This window comes from Protopterus annectens, chromosome 11.part0, assembly GCF_019279795.1.
Source record: "Protopterus annectens isolate FY-2018-M chromosome 11.part0, PAN1.0, whole genome shotgun sequence".
Lineage (NCBI taxonomy): Eukaryota > Metazoa > Chordata > Ceratodontiformes > Protopteridae > Protopterus > Protopterus annectens.
The window spans coordinates 725,205,392-725,225,181 of NC_056745.1; the positions used below are offsets into that span (position 1 = coordinate 725,205,392).

General features: G+C 39.9%; 1 protein-coding gene across 1 annotated transcript in view; it reads right to left on the reverse strand.

Annotated features, from left to right (window-relative positions):
• LOC122814988 (cat eye syndrome critical region protein 2 homolog) overlaps nt 1-19,790 on the reverse strand; it is a 2,862,500-nt gene that overhangs the window by 2,312,872 nt on the left and 529,838 nt on the right. The window contains exon 3 of the mRNA XM_044087243.1: nt 4,719-4,902. Within this exon, the coding sequence (XP_043943178.1) occupies nt 4,719-4,902 (184 nt within the window). The remainder of the gene's footprint in view (nt 1-4,718; nt 4,903-19,790) is intronic.

Consider the following 19,790-nt stretch of genomic DNA (forward strand, 5'->3'; position numbering starts at 1 on the left):
TCACAGCAGGCTGAACAATGCTCGACTACGGATGCTAACAGTGCAATGTCTATGAACTATGACCAGAAACATCTAACATGGCATGAACAGACATCAGTTTCAAACTGGAGACATCCTGACATCCCAGAGGATGGGTGTCTACCACACTAGGATGTGGAAGGATACTGAGGCTGTAGAAGTCAGGCCCAAAATCTGTCATTAGTCTCAGTAGTCAGGACTAGTGAAAGAGCACCTCACCTTTAAGTGCTGTGGACCACATAACATTTCTAATGATGATTCAACTAAATGCTTCAGTCGAATAACCAAACTAAATGGGGATTCCATAGCCACTGCAGTTCAGAGAGTATTGAGAAGGAACCAAATGTGATATGTAACCTGCGGCCATTAACTACAGCATTTTCCAATGGGTAAATAGCCACTCAATGGCAAAAGATGGGATGCAGATGACAGTTCATTTACCCTGAAACTATAACACAATTAAATTTTGGTCTTAAACAAGCACCACAATTCTACCCATGCTACCCTAAAAAGGAATACTCTGAGATGAATGAACTGGTTTGGGAAAATTTGTAAATTACTTTTGGGAGGAAATACTGATTACTGCTTAGAGCAACACCAAATCTTTGTTAAAGACCAACTATGGTTTCCTAACATGAGTATCTGCAGCTTCAAGATCCTGGAAACAAAAACTATCTCAGAACAGTACAGTTGTGTACATTTACCATAAATGTAGATGTTAGAGTGTATTCACTGTTGCAGTCTTGAGGTGATGACTGCAACAGTGAAACACTAAGAACATCAAAGGGTTCAAAACCTGATGAGCAGGATCTGTTAATGAAATTCAGATCCATGGAAAGGTGGGATCCTTCACATGTAGGATGAAATGCAGCATTCAAATGGCTTAATCACCTACTGCAGGGCTACAATCCTGCCCCCCTCCATATTTTACATACTTGCATTTACTGACTAGGCAAGTCAGGGTTTAGAAACAGAAATTTTCAGTGGAGGCCTATAAAAACACACAAATGTAATGTTTTCAGGAGGTTATGAATAAAATACATATTTTGCATTTACACAGAATACATTCTTTGAAATACAAATGGAGAAAGTTAAATATATGTTGCGATAAAAATTGATTTACATGTGAAGAAAATGCAGTAGACAAGTACTGTAGACAAATGCATATAAAGAAAAATGTATGCTTATATAAGAAACAGCAGTATTCAGTGGTACACTATGTGCAAACAAATCAAATTCTAACGGCTATGGTGAGATGAGGTAAAGAAGCAAGATTTAAAAAATACAGTTGTGTAATTAGACTTACCATAACAGTAGATGTTAGAATGATTACTGCAGTAGTAGCCTTGGCTATCTGGGTTGCATCCTGGAAAGTTACAACAGCTGGTCAACTTCCAAAGCTTTCAGGGAAACTTCCACACGCCCAAACCATTACTCAGCTTGTGCAGAGTCAGGTTTGGAGTGAAAACCCCAAAGCTTTCATGCCAGTCAAGAGTTGGTGGCTGAAGCCCAGCAAAGACAATGCCAGGAATATAATAAAAGTCCACACCTAGCTTTAATTATATGGGTAAATTATCATAGGAGGAAGGATGAGGGTTCCAAGAGCTGCTGGATAAAGGTCCCAGAAGGCATGTCCTCTACTTGGAGTCTAGTTTACAATACTTTGTTAAAAGTGTTGGCAGACGACAAAGTTGCTGCTTCTAGTATACTTCTAGCATCCAACCCGGTCCAAATAGCCACAGATGAAGCATGGACCTAGTAAACTGAGTCTTGACCCTACCAGGAATTCTTTTGTTGTGTGGAGAATAAAAAAATGTAATAGCATAACACAACTTTGAAATTATTTTGACAGGTTTTCATTTATCTTCACAAGAAATTAACTACTGATCAGAAGTTCTGAAAGACACTTCTCTTGTCAAGATAGTAATTGCATTGCCTGTGGACATCCAACATATGAAGTATACTTTTCTCCCTCATTTTTAGGTTATAGAAAGAAGACAGGAAAATTGAGATCTTGGTTTAAGGTAAACTCAGAAACCACTAAGAACTAATTCTTCCCTTATGTCTAAAGAAATCCTTATCTTTGTAGGCAAAAAGGCCTCCATAGTGGGTTCACCACAGCTAAGCTACTCCTAGAAGACCATCTGATTAAGTTCCCATTTTTTAGGTTTTGTCCTGGTCTTGCTCAGCTTGGCTGCCATAAAATTTTGCTTCTACAGTATGCAAGATGCCTGCAAAGTGACATTTCGCTGAAAAGCTACATCACATGCTACCCAAAGGGTAATGAACACAACTAAAAGTGTGAACCAGGCATAGAAAACCTTCAGAAACATCTGAAATTGTGAGCTTTAAAGAATAAACATATTTAAATCTAAAGATCACCAGAAAACATAAGTGGTTAATGAGAGGCAATTGGTTGTGAAGAAACAGTTTGTGATAGTGCCCCAGTTCAAACTGGTTTAAAAAAAAAGATCCAAACTGGTTTCCCAGAAGCCTCTCTTTGAATTGTGTTGTTCATGGATGGTTTAGTTGCCAATCAAAGGAGGAGAGACTGCTTCTAACCCCCCCCCCCCCAACAAATGCTGAATGCAGGTGCGAAAATAGGTTTGAACTAACAGACGTAAAGCCATCTATTGGAAGAGGGCAGATTTTCACTGCCATCTGTAATGAATCACTTTCGGAGCCCATTTGACTGAAACTGTCTGTTGGCAAAGACAGATAAGGTTTGGATTTTAGGTGTAGAGGTAGGAATTTGAAGACTGTCTTATTCTGGAGGGGATCCACTCCTTTCTTTGTGGAACCTCTATACCATTGTTTCTGCTTATGAGCAGTTTGTGGAGGCAGCATTAAGCCTCAAACTTGTAAGATAGCTGAAAAAGCTGAAATCCCCTGGATTAGCCTGCCTGACTCTTTAAGGAGCTCTACAATGGATAATCCATAAACTACCTCTCTGTCTCAAGGGCAGTTTAAAATTTTAGTTTAAAATCTTCAGAAAGATTTGAATATGCACCCAAGCAAACCTCCTCATAAACAGTACCAGTGACAACAATCTTGGAAGTGTCATCAGGCAAACCCATAAGCACATTTCAAAGAGTGGGTAGCTACTTGAGAAACAGAAGCAACAAATTACAGTTTCCACAGATGAACAGACATTGTGATGTTCAACTTCTAAAAAGAGGTAAGCATAAACTTTTATAGGAGCTTGACACTTAATTCTAAAAATGTTGCACAGGAATATACCGCTAACCAAATCCAAAGCTTTCCCATTCTTGTCGGTAAGGGAGGTATTAGTGTTTATCAGATATTTGGCAGCAGTGAGATTACCAGAAAAAATCATTACTGTTCCTCAAAGGGACTGTTAAAAGCCATACTTTCTGCAGAATCAGAAACCCAAGCAGAAAAAAAGTCTTCCTTTCATGACCATTTTGTGGTTCAAACGCTTGAAGCTTGTCAGAAAATGGAGACTAAAAAAAAATAAAACAGAAATGGAAGGGTCAACCCCGCCCCAGAGTCAAGCCCAATATATCACTCCTCCCAAACTGAGATTGAAGACCTAACCTTTTGCTTCTTTTTGGATAGTAAATTCTGAAGGAGCAGACCTACTTTAACAGGTAACACCTCCTTATGAACAAGTACCCCCAGTTTAGCTATGCAAAAAGGAATTCCCCACTCCTTTTCCAGGATTAAAAAGAGTGGTTTCTCCCTTGGCCACCTCCAGCACTTCCAACAACCATAGAGGATGTGCCAATCTCATTCCACTAACTGTAGTGACAACACCAGATGGAGCCAAGGAAAAAGACAAATGGTCTAAGGAATCAGAAATGGACACAGCAGTCACCCATTTTTGGCTGAGGCACTTTAGTAGTCTGTTATAATGGGAAAAGCGGTTTCTTAATTTATTTTTGTGGCTGGAAGAAAGAATGGAGGAACTGTACTGTTCAGCGATAACGCCAAAAATGATGGCGGATTCCCAGGGAAGTCTTGCAATAGTAGCCAGTAAAACAAAAAGATCCATTTTTATGGGAAGAGAAAAAGCACTTGCGCATCCCCAAAAGTAGAAACAACTTTAAGCAAGGAAAAATATTCTAAACAGTTTTTCCACAAGAGAGAATAACTTCTTAATAAAAGCTACTAAAAGCCACTTTACAATTTACAAAAACACTTTCTTAGCTTTAAAAAAAAATTGCAGTTTGTTGTAAATTTAAAAAGTGGAAGCCCCTCCACCCTCACAAGGAACTTAAATGCCCAACAATGGAATACAGCTGACAGTCTGTCCTTGAAAGCCATAAAGAAGAGCACTTTTGGCAGCAGCAAAGTATGGCACCTAAAACACTCTGTCAACTAGAATAGAGCTGAACAAACAATTGAGGTGCACAGATGGCACCCTTCAGCTTCGGAGCTTTGCCAACTGCAAGCAATTACCATAATGAACATCTTCATACTTCATTCCAAGTCTAGACACAAGGAAACCTATACTGTTTTGAGGCACAGGTATGGCTGAAAATGTTCAGAGGCAATTTGAGTGAACAAACGAAATTCTGCAAACAAATGCTCAAAACTGGGTTGCATCACAACTGTTAAGTATGTATAATTTAAAGACCTATACAACTGGTACCCAAGTTATTCTAGGCATTTAAATAAACCAGTAAACTTATCAGTAAGAAATTTTCCACTTCACATTTTTTAAATATTAACCTTACCTTTAAAAGATCAAATACATCATCAGCATCCAGCCTATAATCACAGAGACGGTGTAAGATCTTCACCCGAGTATGAAGTGGCAGTTCGTGGAATGCAGCTGCTTTCAGTGGGTTGGGTGCTTTCTCTTCCACTTCCCATCGATAATTGACTATGTCCTCTAAGAACGCATGGAACGTTTCAATCCTAGAAAAAAATTTACATGCATCAGTAGTAGTTTCAAACAAAAATAAAAACTAAATGCGTTTACTTGGATGAAGCACCGATTTCTATGGACCAATGTCGGCTAAGCTCCAAAGACAGGGGTCCAGGGAAGTAAATAGTGTGGGAAGAAATAGCCGGGAATTATGGCTAGGCTTGTATAGGCCCCTAGGACCGATAGCCTAGTACCAACCTATGAACCAAAGTATTATCCTACTCTGAGGTACTGTGATCTCAGAGTTTGTACATGTAGCAGAAGTGCCGGGGGGGGGGTATCTTTTTCATTAACTCAGTTTATTTTTCAAAGTTGGGGGACTTGCAATTTTGGACTCCCCCACGTGATCTAACGCCTATGATGACAAACACATACTACTGACATTCACTCAGCCTAAACAAAGTAATAAAACAGATACCATTCTGAAAAAAAAAGTCCATACCATCTCACAGACAAGTATTAAATATACTGGAAGGGGGATTGCTTATATGAACCTACACCCAATACACCTATGAAAAACATTTTATTCACTAACCCGCTCCTCACATGCAAATACCACATCTCAGATATCTCAATATGGCCCAAGATTAACAGATCACTGACTAGCCCTCTGTCATTCTAAAACTGCTAAAAATCCTAACAGTTTCACCAGTGACTCATTCACTGCAGCTAGCTGCAGAGTCAAACCAAAGGCCATCATCCTCAAGCCACCTCAGTCAATGCAGTCTCAGAATCTTAACAGGTGGGATATGAGGACTCAAGAATTCAGACTTGGGAAATTCAAATTAATGACCTCCACCCTGTTCCAACTGTATGAGCACACAAGCATTAAAATTTTCAATGGCAAAATGATTCCATTAACACCTACCCAATAAGAATAATCAACTGTCTGGTTCTACTAGGGCAGGTCTCCATTCACGTATTGTTTAATAAATGAACTGCATTTCATTTAGTTAAGATATGAGCAACAGAAACAGCTAAACGTTATTGTCAAAAGTGCACTCAAGAAAACTCCCGAACACCCAAGTGTTGATTAAATCTAGTCTAGTTTGAAAACAAAAGTGCGTTAGTCAATAAAAATTTTCAATTTGGGTAAAATTCAGTTACTAGCTAGTAATTACACTGCCTTGATGCCAGGAAAAAAATAGGGAAAGTACAGAAAAGACAACCAGAAAAGAAAAAAAGCCGTCTAGGAAGAACATCCAAGATATTCAGCAAATCTTGGATGAACTCCAGCTTTTGTACAGGAGATGAAAACTAATTTTATATCAAGTCCAACTGGGGCAGGACCCATTTTCAACAGAAGCCTGGGGAGGAAAGATCCAGCATAGTAACAACTTATAACATACAGAGTGAGATTTTTATACAATGGCAAAAAACATGACAAGAATCACATCATTTCAAAAACTTGTGTATGACAAGAACTGGATGCAATTGGCTTTGTTTTATATAGTATTGTAACAGTACAGTTGCTCATATTAGATTGGGAGTTGTTCGGAGGAACCTGTTACATATGATATACATTACAGCAGAATGTTAACTCACTAGCTATAAATGCCCATTTACACTTAAAAGCAGGCATTAACATAACTAAACCTAAAATTAGTCTCAAGTACAGGGGATGAAGGAAGGTGAGAGGTAGAATAGAGGAACAGATGGGGGACTGAATGAGAAAAGTAGAGGAGCTTTAATGTGAAACAGAGGTAAGGGAGAGACTGGCATGATGTTCATAGGTTGGTACTAGGCTATCGGCCCTAGGGCCTATACAAGCCTAGTCGTATCAATTCCTAGGCCATTTCTTCCCAGAATAATTACTTCACCTGGTCCCCTGTCTAGCAGGGAGACTGACGTGATCCGCAGGATGAATTTCCTGTCTTCCCATCTAATCAAGGTTCCTTTTGAAGAGGGCCAAAAAAGCACCGTGTGATGTGTGGGAGGATGGTAAGAAGGATAAACAAATTATATAGTGGCATATATGTAGGACAGTTATTTTGAGCAAGGGGAATGAGATGATTCCTATTCAATGTTAGTCTGGAGCATTACATGAGCATAGCCAGGATTTTGATTAATAGTCTGATAAATAATGTGAGTTGTTTTTTAAATTGAGTCAAGCTGCTAGTGGTTCTGACAGAGTGAGAATATGTACTCCAGATTTTTTGCAACATGACTTGAGTAGAGAGAGTCCCCTGTAGTGCTGGCAGATTTGGTAATTCGTAATAATGACTTGTTGATTGAAGCCTACGTTTGTTAGAATAAGGCTGAATTGTATTTAGTAGAGCAGGGATTTTACTTGCATGATTGAGTAGTTTATGAGCCAAGGATAACTGGTTATATGTCAGGAAATGTGGGAGTTCTAGCCAGGATAAGTTATTTTTTTTAGAGGAAGGCAGTGGTGTGTCCTATGTGAAGAGTTGGTGGCAAAGTTTGCTATTATAGCATGCTTCTAATTATGTCTAGGTCTGTCTTTCAGCTTGGTAAGAATGGGAGAGGCTTAAAGGAGAGTTGATAGATGTTTTCTGGCTATGGCTAATATAGAACTGTTAGAAATTTACTTCTGTATAGAGTTACCATCTCTATGTACTTTAATTGTTTGTGATACAAGTAAATCAAACCTCAGTTTGTTAATTAGAACTCCTAGTAGTTTTGTCTGTGGTACTGGGGTTATTATTGTATTGTCTGAAGCAGTGAAGTAGAATGTGGGGGGGTCTGTGGTTCTGGTGGGTTGAAAGACCAAGAGTTTGATTTTGTTGGGGCTAACTATGAGTTGTGATTTAGCCAACCGTGATTTGATTTCAGTGAAGGATTTTTGAGTTATGTGTTGTAGTTGCTGGGTGGTAGATGCTGCACATACAAGTGTGGAGTTGTCAGCGTATTGGATTATTGAAGCTAGTTAACACAGTACTGAGGTCATTAGCAAAGATGCTGAAAAGAAAGGGGCAGAGTATGGAGCCTTGTTGGACTGTGTGGCTGGGCATAGGAAGGGGAAGTCTTGTAGCCACCTTACTGCTTGCTGACAGTTTGTTAGATAACTTTGGAACCAGGAGAGTGGAAGGGCTGAGGTTAAGGTTAGTGAGCACTGTCATTAACTTGCAAAGGAAGACTGTCAAAGGCTTTGGACAGAGAAATACTGTTGAAACCATTTTTCCACCATTTCTGTAATGGTTTATGGTACTGGTAAAGCTGAGAAGTGCAGTAGTGGTGTTATGGTAGGGTCTGAAACTATGTTGGGATATGGATTGTAGGTTACTAGTTGTGAGGTAATGGAGAAGTTGAGAATAAATGCATCTTTATAAAAGTTTTGACAGAGGGGATAGGACGGCAATAGGTCTATAGTTAAGTTTGGTGGACTGCCCGCATTTGTGGAGAGGGATTATGTGAGAGATTTTCCAGACTGATGGGACATACTGTTCTGCAATAGACCGTAATCAGTATTGATACTAGGTAGGATATTCCTTTGGCTGTTATTTTTAGAAAGTTAAACATTAGAATCAAAATAATTCCGATGGTTTAAAGTAAACTAGACATAGAAGGATGCATAAATCATGAAAAAATGGACGCTTTAAGTAGCTGCTCAGATAATTGGATAAATAATGCAGAAAACAGACCATGAAGGAAAGACTAGCTGAAAATGAAGCTTCTCATAGATGTAGCAAAAAAGAGTTAGAAAAAGCACAGGTTTTTTTTGTTCTGTACCAGACAGACTAGAGGGAATACAACACATTTTACAAAAATACAAATAAGCAACTGGACTAGCATTCCATAGCAGGATTTGCTACACATGTGCTCCAAATCTGGTTGTCAGAGTACCGAATTGTATTTTTACACGCCTTTACAAAATTAAATGTCAGAGTACACAGTCAGAAAAGAACACAGACCATTGTAAACATTTTTAATTATTTTCCTGCGTTACACATTTTCTTTAACAATCATGCACGCCCAACATTTAACAAACTGCTCAAGTCCAGTCTTCCTCTAAATTTCACTCCTACTCCTGAACATTACACCTTCACATGTTCCCACAAATTCCATTTGCATATAATTTGCTCATTCCCTTTTCTAAAGATCCCAAGTCGTTTTTTTTTTTTTTTTTTGTTAAAGTGATTTGGGCTGACATGGTCATTAAACTTGGCATGGCTCTACTACATCTGGACAATTCAGATCCTTACCATAGCTCAAAAGAATAATATTCTTAAAAACATATGCTCCCCTAACATTTGACAAAAGTTTCATGCAAGTAGTTTTTAAAATCTAACTCATCATATTCCCAAAAAACACATTCCTAATTACCTCTCTTTCCCATCAAACCTCTAGCAATTCAGTAGATGCATGAACACTTCCTAGAAAACCAGACATTTTTGGATGCAGAACAGGTTTTCTGAGAAAAAGCCTGGCCAACTAATGAGCGAGCCAGCAAGGTCAAGCAGACTGTGCTTCCTCAATCTTCTGAAAATAAGGACACCCATACAAATTTTGGAAGTAAATCCTTTTTCACTGTTCCAAAGGAAAATATCTGAGTGACAAAAAAAGTCCAAGGGATAAATACAAGAATCGGGTACATGTCAAAACTTCGAACGCTCAAAATTTCGAACGTTACATGGTTGAGACCAAGCGTTCAAAATTTTGAGCGCTTGTAGATAGACTTTCAACGGCACCATATGGTGCAGATAGGGAGAATTCCCCTTTTATGCACTGAAGTGCGGTCTCGGAGTTGGTATAATAAAGTAGGGGGTGCAGGGGGGCTTGCCTACACTGTTAAAGTGTTTTTTCTGTATTTTCTTTTTTCTTTACTTTCAAACATCCAAATGTCGAACATTTGGTCTCGACCATGTAATGTTCGACATTCCAGCTGTTCGAACATTTAACATAGACCCTAAGAATCAGGGGTACATCAGACTCAAACTGGAGACCAGTGTCGGGATATGGAGAAGATTAGGAAGATGACCAGCAAAACAATGAAATTAGTCAATGCAGGGGAAAACTGTAAATCAGTTCTACTAGATGTACTTTAAACATGTGAACCGGTTCTACAAGCAGTGGATGAACATTGGAAGTTTAAGTTTGAACTTCAAGTTGTGAAGTTTATGGTCGTAAAGTATAAACCCCATTTTATGTTAATAAAGTAAAGTGGACGGAACTGAAGAGCTAAACCAAAATCATCACTTTTTGTTCTTCACATTTGCTTAAAAGTGTCCTGAAGCAAACTGCACACTTTGTGAAGTATTTATATATAGTATGTAGTCAAAGAATTTAAATGCAAGGTGGGGAAGTTTCAAGCAACTGCTGCATATACTAGTGATACTGAAGAAAGAAATTACTTAGTTGTGTATCCAAGCTTTACATAAGGAGGATGGGAAAGATGCAAGTTAAAATTGATACAGCACTTCAATCATGGGCCACTAGGGAGAAAGTACAGTTGTGTACACTTACCATAAATGTAGATGTTGAGTGTATTCACTGTTGCAGTCATTACATTTGAGTAATCTGCTGGCAGGTTCGGCCTGAATAACAAAGTTGTGGGTCCTGTGTCAGTTGCTGTCCCTTCTTCCTGGACGTCAGGTCATCAGGGGTATAAAACATGCAGCCGACGCCATTTTCCTCAGTTTTTATTGCCCCAGATGTCATGGGGAGCAAAATATATGTGTGCGCGTGTGTGTATATATATATATATATATATATATATATTTATATATACATATACACATACATACATGTAATTTAGAACACAAAAAATATACCTCTAAATAAATGCAAGTACAAAGGCTTTTGAGCATAGTAACAGAAAGAAGAGGTACAAAAAGAGAAAAGTAGGGGGATGGCGGGTGGGTAACCAGGACTGCAACAGTGAATACACTCAAACTTCTACATTTATGGCAAGTGTACACAACTGTACTATGTTTTGTGTTTCACTGTTGCAGTCATTACATTTGGGTAGAATCCCAAAGCTATGGTTGGGAGGCTATAAGGACCTGCAGGACAGCAGTGGCAAAGCCTGCGCTGGATTTAGAGAAGATATGTATTTAAATGGTAATGCTTGGTGAACGTATGAACTGAGCTCCAGGTAGCAGCTTCTAGAATGTCTCTGGTAGGAGTTTGTAGATGTTTCTGAGAGGCTGCAGAAGTAGATGCAGCCCTGGTGGAATGAGATCTGACCCCCTTGGGGACAGGTTTACCATGATGCATGTAGCAGAAACAAATACAATGGCTTATCCATTTTGAAATTGGATGCTTTTAGATAGCCTTTCCCTCTGCCCCTGCAGCAAATGCCACCAGTAGTTGCTCAGATTTCCTTAGAGATTTTGTCCCATTCAAGTAGAATCTTAGTTGTCTTTGTACATCTAATGAATGTAGAATCCACGCCCCCTTGTTCTGTGGATTTGGGAAAAAAGTTAGCAGATGAATGGTCTGATTAAGAGTCACACTGGATACCACTTTAGGCATAAAAGGATGGATTGGTCCTGAGCACTACCCTGTCCGGGTAGAAAACAATAAAAGGCTCCACTGCCATGAGAGCCTGTAGTTCTGAGATCCTTCTAGCTGAAGTAACTGCTAAAAGAAAAGCTGTCTTCCAAGAGAGAAATTTTTACATCCGCAGTAGCAGCTGGCCCAAAAGGAGGCAGGGTGAGTTTTTCCAACACAAAATCGAGGTCCCATGCAGGAGTTGGTGCTCTCATGGGAGATCTTAAATTTCTGGCCCCTCTGAGATGCTGCTTTAGCAGGGGATGAGAAAAAAGGGGAGGCTCTGTGTTGTAATGAGCTGAAATGGCAGAGGCATGGATTTTTATGGAAGAGAAAGATAGGCCCTTGTGAAGCATCTCAGTTAAATATTGCAGAATCTGAGGAATATTGGGCAGTTCTGTGCTTATTCCTTGTGCCTGATTCCAGGCACAGAATCTTCCATTTATCAGCATAAGATTTTCTAGCGCTAGGCCTTCTAGCCTCCAGAATGACATCTATCACAGGTTTGCTGAGAGATGTAACTGGTGAAATTAGTTGATTAGCCATGCTGCAAGATTCAGAGTTTGGAGCAGAGTGTGTAGAATTTGAAAGTTCTGCAGAAAGACAGTAGATAAGGTGTCCGAGGCAGGTACCACGGAGGAAGGTGTGACATATTACGGAGGAAGGTGTGACATATTGCGTAGGAGTGGGTACCAGTGTTGGCGAGGCCAGTCTGGGGCAATCAGAATAATTTTTGGTTTTTCCTGCCTGACTTTTAGTAATACCTTGGAGAGCAGAAGCAGAGGGAGAAAAGAATAGACTGATAGGTTTTTTCAGCTGGAGGATAGAGCATCCACTTTCCAAGCTTTTTTGTGATGGATTCTTGTGCAGAATTTGTCCAACTGATAGTTTTGGGGTGAGGCAAAAAGATCTATGTCTGGACTCCCCCATTTGCGTGTCAACATGCTGAAGATTTGCGGATCCAGTTTTCCATTCATGTGGGTCCATAAGATTTCTGCTTAGTTCGTCTGCCAGAGTATTTTGCTTTCTTGGCAGGAATTGAGCTTGTAGATGTTTTTGGTAAGACAAGGCTGTGTTCCATAAGGCCATGGTTAGTCTGCAAAGGGGGTAGGAATGGGTACCCCCCTGCTTGTTTATGTACCACATGACTGTGTTGTCAAGTCTTTATCAGTAGTTGTCCTGGATGAAGAAAGTCCTTGAAAGCTGTCAGAGTATTCTGTACAGCTATCATGTATTTCTGGTCAATATGCAGGTGCATTTGATTTGGGCTCCATTCACCCTGAATGCATCTCCCTACCAGATGTGCCCCCCAAGCATAGTTTGCAGAGTCTGTAGTGAGGGTTTGGGTGGCAGGGGATGGAATGACAGTCCCTTGTTTTGGTGACAGGCCTCTGCCCACCATAGGAACTCTTGCTGCGGGCAAGGAATGATAGGAATCATTGTTTCCAGGCTGTGACAATGTTGACTCCATAAGCTTTTTAGGTACCACTGAAGTTTCCTCATATCCAGTCTTGCATTTGGAATTAGAAGAATGCAGGAAGCCATGAAACCCAAGGCCTGCAGAATTTGTCTTGCAGATAACTGGGCTTTTGTGGCCACTTGTTTAAAGTAAGTCATCAATTGGATTTGTTTGTCTGGTGTGAGGTAAGCCATCTGGGCAGTTGTATTCAAGCTTGCACCCAGGAATGTAATTTTTTGAGAGGGTACCAGTTGTAATTTCTTTTCATTTATGGTATACCCTAGGCAAGTTAGAAGCCTTTTTACAAATGCCAGATGCTATAGAAGAGTGTCCTTGTTTTCTGCCTGAATTAAACAATCATCCAGATAAGGATACATTTGAATGTTTCTTTGTCTGCAAAATGCAATTACTGGTGCCAGGCACTTTGTGAAGACCCTGGGCACAGTAGATAAGCCAAAGGGCAGTGCAGAGAACTGGTAATGCAAAAAGCCTGCTTTGAAGTGGATGTATCTTTCTGCAAGATTCCCTGATTGTGATATGCAGGTAAGCCTCTTAAGTCTAGAGTTACCAACCAGGCATCCTTGCCTAGCATAGGTAGTAACTGTTGCAGCGTCAGCATCTTGAAGTTTGTAATGTCCAGGAAAGTATTTAGAATGGATAAGTCCAGGATTGGACACCATGATTTGTCTTTTCTGTGTACCAGGAAAAGTCATGAATAAAAAACCTTGTCCTTTTTCCTTTTCTGGTACTGGTTGAATAGCCCCCATATCCATGAGGGACATAACTTTTTTCTGGGCCTCTGCCCACTGATTTGGAGGCAGATCTGCCCATCCATTTGGAATTGGCAACGTGTGGAAATGAAATCTGTATCCCTGGGATACTATATTTAAAACCCACTTGTCCTGGGTAATCTGCTTGCAGGCAGCCCTCAGTCGGCCTGATTAACAAAGTCTTGGGTCCTGCATCGGTTACTGTCCCTTCTTCCATGATGTCAGGTAGTCAGGGGTATAAAACATGCAGCCGATGCATTTACATCAGTTTTTCTTGCCACAGATGTCAAGCGCCCCCCTAATGGGGAGCAATTAAATGTAAAAATACAATGGTATACCTCCAACAAAAAAGTAAATACACCAAAAAGCTTTCAAGCATAGTAAAGGAAAGTAGAGGTATAGCCAAAAAAGTTAGGGGGTTGGAGGGAGGGTAACCAGGACTGCAACAAAGAATACACTCGAACATCTACATTTATAGTAAGTGTACACAACTGTACCATGTCCTGTTGCAGTCATTACATTTGCGTAGATTCCCAAAGCTATAGTTGGGAGGAGGAATTTAGATAGCATTAGGACCAGCTATAAGGCCCTGCAAGACTGTAGTGGCAAAGCCAGCTCTGGATTTAGAGAAAATTGGCAAGTGATAATGCTTGGTGAAAGTATGTACAGAACTCCAGGTAGCAGCTTCTAGGATGTCCCTGGTAGGGACGCCTCTGAGAAAGGCTGCAGAGATAGATGCAGTCCTGGTGGAGTGAGGTCTGATCCCCTGAGGGATAGGTTTTTCATGGTGCTTATAGCAGAAATGAATGCAATGGCCTACCCATTTGGAAATGGTTTGCTTTGAAATACCCCTCCCCTCTGCCCTGCAGCAAATGCCTCCAACTGTTCAGATTTCCTTTGAGGTTTAGTCCTGTCCAAGTAGAATCTAAGTTCTGTGCACATCCAAGGAATGCATTACCTGTTTCCCCTTTGTTCTGTGGATTGGGAAAGAAGGTTGGCAAATGAATGGACTGATTAAGAGCCAGACTGGATACCACCTTGGGTGTGAAGGATGGATTGTTTCTTGGGGACACCCTGTCCGTATGATGATAAAAGGCTCCACTGCCATAAGGGCCTGTAATTTAGATGCCCTTCTTGCTGAAGTGATTGCTAAAAGGAAAGGCTGTTTTCCAAGAAATACATTTTAAGTTAGCAGTAGCGGCTGGCTCGAAAGGAGTTAGAGTGAGTTTCTCCAAAACAAAGTTAAGGTCCCAGGGCTGGGGTTGGAGCTCTCCTGGGTGGTCTCAAATTTTTGGCATCGCTGAGGAACTGCTTGAGCAGTGGATGATAGAAGAGAGGAGGTTCTGTGTTATAATGAGCTGAAATGGCTGAGCTATGAATTTTGATGGGGGAAAAAGACAGGCCCTTGTGAAGTATCTCATATAAGTATTGTAAAATCTGAGGTAAATTGGGTGCTGCTGTGATCATCCCTTGAGATTGGTTCCAGGCACAGAATCTTTTCCATTTTTCAGCATAAGATTTTCTAGTACTAGGCCTCCTTGCCTCTAAAATGATATCCATCACAGGTTTACTGAGGGATGGTAAAGGAGAGATTATGTACTTAGCCAGGCTGCTAGGTTCAGTGTTGGAAGCAGAGGGTGCAGAATCTGGTTCTCCTGCTGAGACAACAGGGAAGGAGTCTGAGGCAGATGCCATGGGGAGAACTGGACACTGCGCAGGAGGGGGTACCAGTGTTGGCATGGCCAGTCTGGTGCAATCAAAATCATCCTTGGTTTGTCCTGTGCGATTTTTAGTAGTACTTTGGAGAGCAAAGGCAGAGGGTGGAAAGCATAGACAGATAGGTTTTTCCAGCCAAATAACAGAGCATCCATCTTCCAGGCTTGTTTGTGGGGAGTCCTTGCGCAAAATTTGTCCAATTAGTTCTGGGGAGAGGCAAACAGTTCTATATTTGGGCTCCCCCATTTGCTTGTCAACATGTTGAAAATCCTTGGTTCCAGTTTCCAATCATGAGGGTCCAAGAGGTTTCTGCTTAGTCAGTCTGCCAGTGTATTTAATTTTCCTGGCAGGAATTGAACTTATAGGTGCACTTGGTAGCTCAAGGCTGTGTTCCACAATGCCATAACTAGTCTGCAGAGGGGGTAAGAATGTGTACCTTCCCTGCTTGTTTATGTACCACATAATAGTGGTGTTTGTCAGTCTTTATCATTAGTTGCCCTGGAAGAATGTGGTCCTTGAATGCTGTGAGAGCATTCTGTACAGCTAACATTTCTTTTTGATAGATATGCAGGTGCATTTGACTTTGGTTCCATTTGCCCTGAATGCACTTCCCTGCCAGGTGAGTCCCCCATGCATAGTCTGATGCGTCTGTTAGGGTTTGGGAGGCAGGGGGTGGTGTGAAAGGTAGTCCCTTGTTTTGCTGGCAGGCCTCTGCCCACCAACGGAACTCTAGACATAGGCAAAGTATGATAGAAATCATTGCTTCTAGATCCTGAGAATGTTGACACCATACGCTTTTTAGATACCACTGTAATTTCCTCATATGCAGTCTTGCATAGGGAATTAGAAGAATGCAGGAGGCAATGAACACCAAGGCTTGCAGTATTTGTCTTGCAGATAGCAGGGTTTTTGTGGACACTTGTTTGAAGTAGGTTGTTAAATGAATTTGTTTCTCTGGCATGAGGAAAGTCATCTGAGAAGTCCTATTCAAGCTTGCTCCCAGGAATATAATTTGATGACAGGGTGCCAGGTGTGATTTCATTTATGGTGTGCCCCAGACAAGTTAGAACCCTTTGTACAAAGGCCAGATGATTCAAAACTATGTCCTGGATTTGCCTGAATTAGACAATCGTCCAGGTACGAGTATATTTGAATACTTTGCCTGCAAAATGCAATAACTGGAGCTAGGCACTTCGTGAATACCCTGGGCGCAGTAGAGGAGCCAAAAAAGGCCAGTGCAGAGAACTGATAGTGCATGTAGCCTGCTTTGAATAGTAGGTATCTTCTGCAACAGTCCCTGATTGGGATGTGCTGGTATACTTCTTTTAAATCTAGTGTTGCCAACCAGGCATCTTTGCCTAGCATATGAAGGAACTGGTAAAGAGTCCGCATTTTGAATTTTGGAATTTTTTTTAGAGGAAAATATGAAACAAATTTACTCAGAGGTGATTAAAATAAATGAAACACTGAAGGAATATACTATCACAAACAAAAGGCTGGAAAAACAGAAGCTTTAACTAGTTCAGATGAACTTATAAAAAATGCAAAAAAATCAGACACTCTAGAAAAAGCGATCTGAATATGAGGATTTTCAAGAGGAGATGTTTCAAAAACAGAAGACAGAGCACAAAGAAAAACCTCAGATTTTCTGCTCTGTATAAGAAACTGGAAGAAATATACTATTAACTTTATGAAATCACGAATAAGCAACTGAACTGGTGTTCCACAGCAGGATTTGTTAATAGAAAGGACATATGGAGTGTATACTCCAAACTTAGTTATGACAAAACAATCAAGATTCCAAGTTAGTTACAAGGGGTGAAAAGTCATGGTCAAACCTGATAGCTTGGTCACCAACTTCTAATGGAGCAAGGGACCAGGCAGTTCTTAAAATAAGGTCTTTGTCTTGAGTGGAGATAAATCTTACAATAATAGATCTTGGATAGCTGTTTTTACTGGATACAGAAGTTGTAGTTAAAGACCTGTGTGCCTTTTCTATCCTGAAGGATGGAGTTTCAGGTAGATTTAGGATTGTAGGAACCCAAGTAGTCAGGAAATAAATCATACTGTACCCCCCCCCCCCCATCTGCATGCCATAGATCATGTTGTTTCTCCTGGTTCTATTCTCAATGTCTTCTATCTTTTCAATGAGTCTGGTGTTTTCTTGAAGAAAGTCTGTTTTTCTGTTAGAGAAATATTGTGTTCTATGTATATTGCTTTTTTTTTTTTTTTTTTTTTTTTTTTTTTAGTTATGGACATTGTACATAGATTGCTTTTTCTTGTTACTATAATGAAGTTACTGTGTTATAAAATGAATAAAAACATTTTGGGGGAAAAAAGATTCCAAGTTAGTAAAGATGAAAATGTACCAGCAGAAAGAGCATATTCTGACAAAAACGTGGCAGAAGTGCAAATTATTAAAAACTGGTGACAGCACTGTTTGTAGAAAATAATTATTCACTGTACATCAGGCAAAAGAGAAGCAAACTTATCCCAGAAATCACAGAATGTCAAGAGGCAAGTGCAACACTTAAGCTACTGTATTGTAGCTGTTTTCAGAGTATTTTTTTCCTGGATGATCAAAGACATTTTTTGATGCAGAAATAGTTTATCCAAAAAAAAGGTCGCCAAGCAAGCAAAAGGTCATAGACGGACATTGCCAGTGAAACATTTTCCAAGGTTATACAGGAAAATGCTTGACAGAAAAAGGCAAGAATTTTCTAAAAGAATCAGGCATTCTTGGGCCTGAACCAAAGTCTATTGTTGGGAGACAGAGGATCAGAAAGACCAGCAAGAGTGAAAATAGTGTACATAAAATAGTGAACAAATATGAGATCATAAAGCACTGATCACACTGGTGAAAATGGCTTTGCAAATAAAAGTGGCTGAGAAAAAGGGTGCATATTTATGTTGACTTAGTTAAACTTGTGGCTGGACTGTAAAGCATAAACCCTATACTGTCTTCACTGTTTAGAAGGGCACTAAAGGGGAAAAAAAGTAAAAATCTTTAGCTCCTATTTGTATAAACATTTCAGTATAAAAATTGCATGTTACATTACACAGTAATTTTGTATAGTGTGCAGTCAAGGATATTTTCTATGAATGGTGATGGTCTGCAGTGACTGTTGAAAATAATAAAATAAACAGTTGTAAGAAATATAAATTTTACAGTATAAACAAGAGAAGAAAGGGTGAACAGAAGCAAGTTTAACTTAAAACACTGATCAGGGTGTAAAAGTGTACTGATTATATGTAGAACCATGATAATTTCTCGTTCTTAAAAGGGTGGATGTCTAGACTAATGTCCTTGGCTTAAGCTATGAACACTTTTTATAATTAGCTTGAAAAGCAAGCCAATGATGACAATCCTCTTACATCTGCAGAAATAACAGCTCATTTTCTATTAGCAAATGTTCTCAGTGCCAGATGAGAAGTCTGCAGCTGAAGTCAGCTGGCAAGGGGAATTCTGCACATTGTTCTAAATGAAATTTGCGATTCCTTCAAGCATCTGCAAGTTGTTAGCATTTTTTTCTACTGCTGACTACTTCTACATGGAGACATGCCATCTGCAGGTAGAAGCAATTACATAGTCGGAGCTTTGAACATTCATTGCTGCAGGAAATGCAACATGTCGTGGTACAATGACAAGTGTTTTAATGAAAAATGTTTGAAATTATGGGAAGTGAATAAGAGATAGTAGCCTCCCCAATATCTTTTTTTAACACAAGTGTATAATTTAGTTTTAAAGACTGCCAGTGCACTTTTGGTACTAAAATATTAATGTCCTCTTAAAGCTTACAAGCTGTTTTTCCACATCTGGGAGGGAATAGGGAAAAGAAAAGAATAGACAGCAATCAGTGTAAGTGGGAACACAGGCTATAACATTCACTTTAGCAGGGATAACCTTAACTTTAGATTACATTATGCTAATGGGTGCAGCTGTCTATTTGGGGAAATCATCCCTATCTGGAAGATTACTGCGGTGGTGGTGCTGCGGTAGCGTTGTCGCCTTACAATTAGACGTTGCCCGTTTGATTCTCAGTTAGAGAGTCTTCTGTGTGGTGGCATGTGTGAATGGGCGTTCCTTAGTTGAAGGTTGTTGAAAGTTTATGTTTTATTTTCCAACAATAAGAAAGGTAGATTTTACAACTTAACTACTGATGAATCCAAAGCTTTATCTGTGCTTAAAAATAGTCATGATATCACCATTAAACCTGCTGACAAGGGTGGTGGCATAGTGTTGATGAATGTGTTTGACTATGAGACTTCCATGACATCTATGTTATCAGATGTTGCTACCTATAAGAGGATGAGTGAGAATATTACTTCTATCATATATAATGTCCATGATGTCTTACATGATCTGCTGATGTGCAGACAAATCAGTGTTGAAGTTTTTGAATACCTATACATTGAACACCCAGTGACACCCATTATAAAGGGCCTACCTAAGATCCACAAGGGCATTTCACCTGTG